Raw genomic sequence first — 10,292 nt, forward strand, 5'->3', positions numbered from 1 at the left:
TTTAGTTTTTTTAATAAGATTCTATATATGGAAAGCAAAATAAAGTTTCATTCTCTAATGTGGGTTAGTGGTGAAGTTAAGGAAATTGGAGTTAGTGCATACTAATGTATGAGGTCCTACTTTAGTTCAGTCCATTGGTGGTTCCAATTAATTTATCTGTTTATTTAAGACCACACCTGAAATATATGAGTTTACTTCTTAAAGAAAAAATCTAACATGTTTAAAGTGTTTAGAAAGTGAAAGGCTATGGTAAAAAATTAAACATGTTTGATGTTGAAATGTCTCAAATCAAATAATGAGGGCAAGTATTGCGGTCAAAAGTTCAGAAATTTTTATGTTATATAGGGAATCAAGAATGAGTTCATTGTCTCAATGAAACCACATTAGCATCACATGGCTGAGCACATAAATAGAACAATCAAGGAGCATGTTGGAACTATGTGGTTGTATGCAGTCTTGCCAAAATAGTTTTTTGCTAAAGCAATGAATACTGTTATTTATCTTATTAATTATAGTCTATCATACCTTTGGAGGTAGGCATACCTAATAAAGCCTAAAGTGACAAGGACATAAATCTATCTCATTTAAAAGTATTTTTGTGTTTAATATATGTACATGCTGATGCATTATCTAGAAGTAAGCTTAACTTAAAATCTACCAAGTGCACGTTTATTGGATATGACTCAAATGAGTTTGGGTATAAGTTTTGAGATTATCAAAATTAGAAATTTATCAGAAGTTGGGATGTTTTATTTAATGAAATGGATATATATAAGAACAAAGTCAGAACTCAGGGTAGCACATCAATTACTTCTGAAGAGTTCAAGTATGTTAGGATAGAAGGTGCTAGTGATTAGGAAAGTGGAGGATAAAGAAGTGTTGACAAAATGGAGCACATAACGTTCCTTAATCACATTCTACTTATGTCTAGAGGTCCAATAGAGTGGTAAGACATTTCATAAGTTGCAAGGCAAGGCTTATTGCAAAAGATATCTAAAAGGAGGTGGTGGAATAGACAGAGATTTTTCTCTGGTGGTGAAATGATAATCATCAAGGTTGTGATGAGTCTAACAACAGAGGAAGATCTGTATCTTGAGTAGATGGATATAAAAATACTTTTCTTACATGGTGATATGGAAAAAGAATTGTACATGGTGCAATTGCAGAGTTACATAATTCTGGGGAAAGATGGTTTAGTCTGTAGGTTAAAGATAGCCTTTCTAGCTTAAAGAAAACACTGAGATAGTGGTACAAAAGTTTTGATAGGTTCAGGTTAGATAGTGGGTACATGAAGTGTCAGACAAACTACTATTACTTCATCAAACACTTAAGTAATTTTTATGACTTGTTCCATTAATAATGGGAAAATTAGGAACATCAAGGAGAGATTATTAAGTGAGTTTGAGATGAAGAATATTGATCCAACTAGGGTTGTAATCGAGTCGGTCGAGGTCGAGTTAAGAATATCATAGTTTAGAGTTGGCTTGGTATAATTATAAGTTTTTCATGTTCAGTTTGAACTTGTGCGAAGCTTGCATATATTGTTTAAGCTTGACTTATTTAAAATTTTCAATGTTTAAACTTGATTTTTTTATGAAAAGTGAACTAATATTTAAACGAGCTTATAAACAAGCTAAAAATTAAATAAATATTTAAATCTTCATATAAAAAATTCAAAAAATAATTTTGCATATCTAATCATGTCTACTAATTTATCAATTATAAATTTTATAAAAATAAAAAAATAAATAATGAACCATGTTCATATGAGATATAATCTCTCATATTTTTGTCTGACCAGACTTCCAAGTTTGCACTCTAACTCCACATTTAGATGTAGGTGTTGGTTTTCCCATACTTATTCATACTTGCCCTTTTTCCTAGCTTTTTGGGATATTTTTTTAGTTGTCTTTTTTATCGAGTTGTTGCAACAGTTGTATTCTTAATCATATATAATTTATAATGATTACACTACACTCTCAACACCACTTTTTAATCGGGTGGGATTTATGTGCTGAGTGGAAATGGGAGATATACAAGGGAAGAGAGTTTCAATATAATTGCACACTGCTATCGCGTCATTGCCTTTAATGCTTGCACGCCCTAGCAACTAAAGGTTTTTTTTGTTTCAAACAAAACTGGAGATGCGAAACTGTGAGAGGTCGGAGAGAAAGTGAGATTTGAGGGGCTAGATGTCATTTCATACATACAACATAATTGTTTATGTATTTTTACATCTAGCCCCTAAGCATTAATAAAATAAATATATATTAATAATTAATAAAAAAAATTTTGATATAGCAATATATTACTATTAAATCTATAACTAAATAAATTCTAGTTATTTAAGTTTTATTTAAATAATTTATCATATATAATATGAGTTGTCATCGAGCTTTAATATCGAATATTTAACAAGTTACTTGTTAAAAAACAAATAAGTTTATTTGTGAAAATAAATGAACAAGTTCGAATATGTTCATGTTTAGTTCATTCAAACTCTGAACTTTTAATAATTGTTCAAGCTTATTTATTTACCAATTTGAACGAATAAGATCAAGACTTAATCAAGCCAAGTTTGAGTTCATCGAGTGCATTGGATCATTTATAGCCTAGTTTTAACCAAAAAAATCTTCAGGATGAGAATTAACAGGAATTGGAGCCTGGTATGTTGAAGTTATCACATATAGAGTATACTGATAAGTTCCTATAAAAATTCAATATGAGTGAGATAAAGCTAATATGCTATCTCTTAAGCATTCACTTGAAGTTATCTAAGGAGTTGTCTAAGTCTGATGCAGAACAAACATAGATGGGAAGAACTTTGTATGCTCTAATAGTTGAAAGTCTGGTGTATGTTATGATTTATGTATTATACAAAATATTACATTTATATTAAAGTGTTCAATAGGTACATGGGCAATCCAAGCAAGTATTATTGAGTGGTCATGAAGTGAATTCTCAGGTTTTTTAGGGGAATAATTAACAGGGCATTTTGCTATAAAACTGTTGGCTGGATTAATTTAGGGGATTTGTAGATTAAGATCTTGCAAGAGATTTAAATGTTTGAAGAAATACAATAGGCTATATCTTCACTCTAGGGAACAAAACCGTGAGTTGGGTTTCCACGTTATAGAAGATTATTACACTTTCAACTACAAAGACCGAATATATTTCTATCACTAAGGCCAGTAAGGAGATGATTTGGTCGCAAAGCTTTAGGTTAGAATTGGATAAGGAGCATAGGGTTGGAGAGCTTCATAGTGACAGTATGAGTGCAATTCTTCTTGCTAAGCACATTGATTCTCATGCCAAGGCAAAGCACATTCAACTGAGGTATCATTTTATAAGCTCTCTTCTAGAAGATTGTCATTTATTCTTGGAAATGATACACACATAGCTTAGAATTCTACGGACATGTTAATGAAATTTGTGACTATCGAGAAATTGAAGTTATGCTTGGCATCAATTGAAGTCCATGAAATTTGTGGTCAGATATGAGTCACACCATGATACATGACTATGAAGATGGTACAGATGGAGATGTTGTCAATTTCTAAGTGGGAGATTGTTGGGTTTGTGGAGCCCGAAGCACTCACAATAGCTGCAAGGAGCACTGAAGCAAAGGTGTTGTGCATGGACTTGGCATAGCCTCGCCTAAAACACGCTTGGCTATGTCGAACGGTGAAACCACGTTGAAATGAGTGTGGCCACGCTGCCGAGGGTCATTGTCTTCCCAAGCAAGCAAAAAGATTACCCTCATATGGGGCATGTCCGCACTGCTAGATGGATGGTCCTGAAACAGTCCTTAATCTTGATTTCGAGCGAAAGTAGATACCCTCGCGTTTGTGCGATTCTTTCAACACGGGTACTCGTGGAGAAGAGTTGGAGAGGTAAATTTTAGCATGCTTTTCTCTTGTGACATTAGGAAGAAGGGTTTGGAGTGAAGTCTTGTAAGTTCCCACAATTATAAAGATGAGATATGATTAAGTGTTCTATGATTTTCTAAATTTTATAGTAGAAATTTCTTGGTGTTGTGGCTCCTTTGTTTTTTTTCCATTCCCAATTTTTTTTCATGTTAAACCCTGGTGTGATTTTTTGAATTGTTTGTTTGTTTGTTTTTGTTTTTAGTGTGCTTCTGTTCGAATATTTTATTCCAATTTTTCTGGAATCAATTCGATCTTATTTTTCATGGCGTGCCTTTGATTTCTTAATTGATCAAAGCCCGGGTTGAAGTATAAGATTTCCTTCCCAATATAAATTAACTCAAATGTTGGCAAAAGACCCATTAAATTTATATAGTTTTTAAAATGTTATAATATTTAATATTTTTTTTACTTGATTAAAAATTAAGAAAGAGATGAAGTTAACAAAAATAAGACTGTTTTTATTTTTTCCAAGCATAATGTTTCCATAGTTTATTTTAATATACATTAAAAATATGTTAAGAAATCATCATTAGTGCATGCTCCGATTCTATAATTTAATGAGCATGCCAACAAAATTATAGAGTCCATAATTCTAGATAAGAATATAATCTAATTGTTTATATGACTCAGCACAAATATAGCTCCAACAAGGTTTATCAAATGAAGCCAAAGCCTTAATCAATATGGCATTTGCTTAACAGTTGTTTTTGGGGAGTACAGCTCAATAAAATTCTTAGTTTTTTAGCCACTATTGTACCAAATATTGCTTAGCAAATCCGCAGGGCCGGCATTATAATAGAGTAATTAATAGTAAGCAAATAAAGTTTTGAATAAATGCTCAATTTGTTTGGGGGCAGTTTGTTTTAGTGGGTTTGTGGCGTAATACAATTTTTTTGAAGGTATATGAGAAAATTATGTGTTTTGTGTGAAGAATTATAAGTATAATACAAAGTATGAATGAATTTAAAGTTTATGTCGTATTTCATTTTGAGTGGATTTAGAATTCTACAGATTTGGCCAAATTTGAATTACACCATTAATGCAAAATACTATAGACAAGTCGCCGCCCCACGATCCGCCTGCCGATGGTCGCCGCCACACATTGCCGACGGCCGACCGCCGCCCAATCTGCGGTCTGAAGCAGCCACTCGGCGCTGCCACCTACCACCGTCTGTCGTCTGTCGTGCTGCCCACCAGCCCACTTTTGTCGACCGCATGTCAGCCCATCTCTCTTCCCACTACCATACGACAAAAAAATATGTTTTAAAATACATTATTCTCAATCTACTTTAAAACAAAAATTATATATATGTATATAAATTCATACATTTATTTTACATGAATCAAATAAATTGGATGTACATCTCAAATACATTATAATCATAGTACTTTTTTAATCTTTAAGATTAGATTTCATTTTCAGTAAAAGGAACATAATATTTTGAAATACACTTTGCCTGTAATCGCTCTTTGCCACAATTTTTTTGTATTTTTGGGGGGGATAAATAACTTGTGCAACCAAGACTAAGCTAATCTCCTACACCTTAAACATTTGATAATTTAGATATAACAAGATATAACTAATGCTTCATCTATTTTCTAATATAAAAGTAGATGATATTAAGAATACAAGCATTTGATGAGTGAAATACATAATTAATCAATTCTCAAAAAAGAAATGTAAGCCAGAAGAGTTCAAGACCTTAGTAGCCGGCTTGCCGACTGGTCAAAGCCACGGATTCTGAAATTATGCTTTCCAGGGTCAAACCCCCACCCTTCTCTTCCTCAATACAAATGCCTTTCTGTTCCTTCCTAAACTCATCTCTTTCATAATCCTATATGAATCAGTCTCTCCCCTTATCTTTTGAATTATTTCATGCAAGCTAACCTAAGTTTCAACGCCCTCATTTCTCATATTATTTTTTCCATAATAATCATTATTTTCTCTTCCCTAAATTAACTTCTGGCCTCCCTTCCTCCATGAATTCTCATACATCTGCTGCCTTCGCTTTCTCTGCACCTTCTTCCTCTTCTAATCATAGCTTCTTCAAACCTGCAAGTAGAGAACATAGTATCATCAACGGTCATGATGAGAGATCATTATCATCTTCTGCAAGGCCGCGGTTTGTTTCAGCCGAGTTTAATGGGGGAGCTGGATTGGCTAAGTTTAAACTAGCCCCTTCGACTTCAACCCCTATCCCCAGTCCTGCTTACTTCTCCATGACTGGAGGCATCAGCCCCACTGAGCTTCTTCGCTCTCCAATGTTTCTTTCTTCCTCAAATGTAAGTTGTTGAAGTTTTTAAAAACTTTCTTTTTTTCTGTTATTTTGATGTGCATAGAGTCTTGCATGCATTTTTTTTTTAAGGAATGACCAAAGGCTATTATAGGAGCCTCAGTTATTTCTCGTGCACTTAAGAATTCGAGTACCACACCCTACACTCGAGGACAATTGACCTCAGACCAAAGGAGACTTACAACTGACAAGTAGATGCCCACTAACTTATCTGAGTACATATATATATATATATATATACATATGAAAGTTTTGTTCAACCTAAAGTAATTGTAGAAAGGATTTAGGTGCAACTACTCAATAGATAGAGAGAGGGAGAGAGAGGGAGAGAGAGAGAGGTGGATAATTAAGATATAAACTTTTTTTTTTCATTAACAAAATAAATTAATATTTTGATTATTTTCCATATAAATATGAGTAATTTTCATTTTTTTTTCTGGGCCCTCCTTAAGCATTCAAGGTGTAAAATAGTTGTTAATTTAAAGTCATGTGACATACATCATATGATCATAGTAAATAGAAGAACTAAATCATGAATGCGTGCAAGCTATTTTTATATTCTTATATTATCAAAGTAAGACATTTGTTGTATATATTCTTTGACAAAATTTAACATATGGTAACAAGCATATAAGAACAAATACATGGTTGCTGATATTTTTTGCTCTATTATTTATTTATTTTTGTGACAGATGACGGCTTGTTCTCAAGAAACTGAGAGCTTATCTTCACAAGCCTTCAAGTGGAAAAATAGCAGTATTAACTATAACCAAGGAATAATGGAGGAATCCAAGTCCTACTCTGATCATATATCCTTCCAAAATTCTGGCAGATCGGCAAACTCGCAACCTTCTTGTTTTCTTCCTTCAACCGCGGGTCTAGTGATGTCTTCGGTATGTCTTCTTCTCTATCCTATTTCATTATACTCCTTGATAATAGGATTTAGCGATGAATTTAGCTTATATCCAGCCGAACATCAACAAACCGAACATTAAATTCAACATTCTGTTAAATCAAAATTTCTCGCATTTTATTAATTTTTTTTCTCGCGTTACATTTCATTCCAGATATAAATTCGGATTTAGTAAATTCTATTGAGAGGCGAATTTACTTCATCCGAACGTTGAAGAGAAATTCCATTTTATCGGATTTGATAAATCCTACATAATATAAATCTAAGTTACAACCAAACACCGCCTAACGTGTAAGTTCCTATAGTTAGATTGATTTGTGTGTGTGTGTGTGTGTGTGTTTTTTGTGTATATATATATATATATATATATATAATCAGTAATTCATCTAAGTTCTAGTCAAATAACTAGGGTTCAGTAACAGGGTTCTTAGTTACCATGATCTTCTATAACTTCGGTATTTGAATAAAAAACTAGGTCAGGTCAACAGAATCTGATCAGGATAGTTTTCGCAAATTTTAAAATTACTTCGAGATAAAATTAAGAAAAGTATATTTATTTCAGTTTTATTTTGTACCCATCTTAATAGTTTTAAAACACATCCTAATCAAATTTTGGTGCTACAGTTGTATTCCAAAATTATGAGAATTTGGACAAATGCTGAAATTGCGACAGTTTGGAATAATCTTGATAAATTTAGAGGTTTAAGAAATAGTTGGAAGTCTTAATCAATTTTTTTTTGGGTTAATTACATGCATATCATTCAAAATATTGATATTTACAAATTAAGAGCTCAATTGATTTCTGCTGAATTGTTGTATTTATGCGTGTCGCAATCAAACTATTGAGAATTTGCTAAAAGTTGAAAAATATAGGTTGAGATTTTAAAATGAATTTTGATATTTGAGTGAGAAATTGAACTTTTGATGAAAGATGATTGATTCGTAAATAGCAAATTTCAGGTGGTCTGCATGTAATTGCCCCATATTTTAATATTGATTGGTTTATAAAAATAGAAATATGATCTCCTTCGTCACTAGGGAGTTTTATTATAGATTTGTAGTAAAATATTTTGATTTAAACTTAACTTGCTCTAAACCATCATCATATTTTTTCAAGGAAAAAGAAGCACTAAGAGAACACCAACAACTATGGAGCTACAAACATCCAAATGAATCAAATTCATCAATGTTTCCATTTGCTCCACAACCAAGCAGTCATGAGGAGCCTGAGCACCTCAACAATTCAATCATGGCGGCTCAAACCCTAAGTGATCAAAGGGGAACAGAAGATGGATATAATTGGAGAAAATATGGTCAGAAGCAAGTGAAAGGAAGTGAAAATCCTAGAAGCTACTATAAGTGCACTTACCCTAACTGCCCATCAAAAAAGAAAGTCGAGAAGTCTTTAGAAGGCCAAATAACTGAGATTATATACAAAGGAAAACATAATCATGCAAAACCTATGCCAACAAGAAGGAACACATCTTGTTTCGGATCAGAACAGGTTCATTTAAATTCTCAAATGCTTGATTCTACAGCAACTACAGAGAATTCTTCAGCTTCATATGGAGAAAATGATTTTCATATGAACTCTATGAGGACAAAATCTCAGGGAGATGGTTTTGATGAGGATGAGCCTGACTGGAAGAAATCGTAAGAAAATATTTTTTACATAGCTCTTCAAATAAGTATATTCATTTTTGTAAGCTTTATAGCTTATCTAATTTAACCTTCTCCCTCTTTTCTTCTGCAGAAAAAATGATTCTGAGAGTGAAGAAATCTCAGGCAATGGAAACATAAGAACGCCTAAAGTAGTGATTCAAACCACAAGCGATATGGATGTTCTCGATGATGGCTATCGGTGGAGGAAGTATGGGCAAAAGGTGGTGAAGGGGAATCCAAATCCAAGGTGAATCTCACAAACTTAAATTTTTTTTTTTTATTTCCCTCATTAGCAATCAACCTTGTAATGTCATATCATCTACCACTTAAGCAATTCATGTCATAAATTTAAGTTTAAACATACTTATTAAACATAGTCTTTCAAAATGTTGTGAAATGATTATATCTGTGATACGGTTGGTGTAGCTCCAGTGGCGGACAAGATTAGAGACAGTCCTCTTAGATGATTTTTTCATATTAAATGTTAACCATCTAATCATCCAACTAGGAGAGTTGATGATTTAAATTCAGACTTATGTTATGAAAAACAGAATTAGACTTAAAAAAAACTTTGACACATTGTAATAAAAAATGATCTCAATTTACCAGAATTAAATGAAAACATGACACTCGATAGGGCACCGGAGAAAAATGATTCATGCAGCTAGCCCCATTTAATGGCATAAAAACTCGTCATTGTTGTTGTTGTTATATTAAACCAGTCTTTTTATCAAAGTGCCTTAACTTAAGCGAAACTCTTTGATTCCTAACTTAGAGCTCCAAATCATCAATAACATATAAAATGATACAACTATGATGAGTACATTTCTCTAAGCCAACAAAAATTAACAACTATAATTGCTCTTCCATCGCTTTCATCTGTAAATGGCCTAGTAATTACGAGCCCACCTAATTTTTCTAACATTTTTTTTTTATTTTTTGACAGGAGCTACTACAAGTGCACAAGTGCTCGTTGCCCGGTGAGAAAACATGTAGAGAGGGCATCGACAGATCTAAGGGCAGTGATCACTACATACGAAGGGAAGCACAATCATGGCGTCCCTCCACCTCGAGGAAATGGAAGCATGATTAGCAAGCCAATGCTGAACAACAACTTCTACGATTTCAATAATTTTACAATGCCAACAAGGCCGATGGCCATGCCAACCCACATAAGCCAGGTGGCTAATGATTCCTTGTTTGGTTCGAGGCAAAACTTCGGATTGGACAGCTTCGGGTTCTCGAGATTTGATAATGTGATGGGTGGTTTTTATGGAAATCAGCAGCAGCAGTAAAGTTTGATTCAGTTGGGTTCGCCTTGGTGGATAACTTTGCTTACAAGCATGCATGGAGATGTACCTGGTTGGGGTTTTTTTGTTTTTATACCAACAGAGAATAAGAAGGATTTAATTAGAATGATTTATAGTGTAACGTTTAAAAATTTTTTTAGGATATATCAAATGGATATATTGCCCTTTTTAATTGCTAGCTTGA

General features: G+C 33.2%; 1 protein-coding gene across 1 annotated transcript; it reads left to right on the forward strand.

The window, feature by feature from the left end:
* Nucleotides 1-687: 687 nt before the first annotated feature.
* LOC110026554 (WRKY transcription factor WRKY24-like) lies at nt 688-10,093 on the forward strand. Its single transcript, XM_020727532.1, has 7 exons — nt 688-697; nt 3,255-3,336; nt 5,972-6,212; nt 6,916-7,116; nt 8,254-8,789; nt 8,890-9,045; nt 9,745-10,093. Exons 1-7 carry the CDS (start codon nt 688-690, stop codon nt 10,091-10,093), a joined length of 1,575 nt encoding a protein of 524 aa, XP_020583191.1.
* The last annotated feature ends 199 nt before the right edge of the window (nt 10,094-10,292 follow it).

This window comes from Phalaenopsis equestris, unplaced genomic scaffold (assembly GCF_001263595.1).
Source record: "Phalaenopsis equestris unplaced genomic scaffold, ASM126359v1 Scaffold000378, whole genome shotgun sequence".
Taxonomy (NCBI): domain Eukaryota; kingdom Viridiplantae; phylum Streptophyta; class Magnoliopsida; order Asparagales; family Orchidaceae; genus Phalaenopsis; species Phalaenopsis equestris.

Bases quoted from the DNA above. Each gene is read 5' to 3' on its own strand.
- LOC110026554 (XM_020727532.1), top strand. The intron at 7,117-8,253 runs GTATGTCTTCTT...TATTTTTTCAAG, and splicing joins CGGGTCTAGTGATGTCTTCG to GAAAAAGAAGCACTAAGAGA. The intron at 9,046-9,744 runs GTGAATCTCACA...ATTTTTTGACAG, and splicing joins AAGGGGAATCCAAATCCAAG to GAGCTACTACAAGTGCACAA.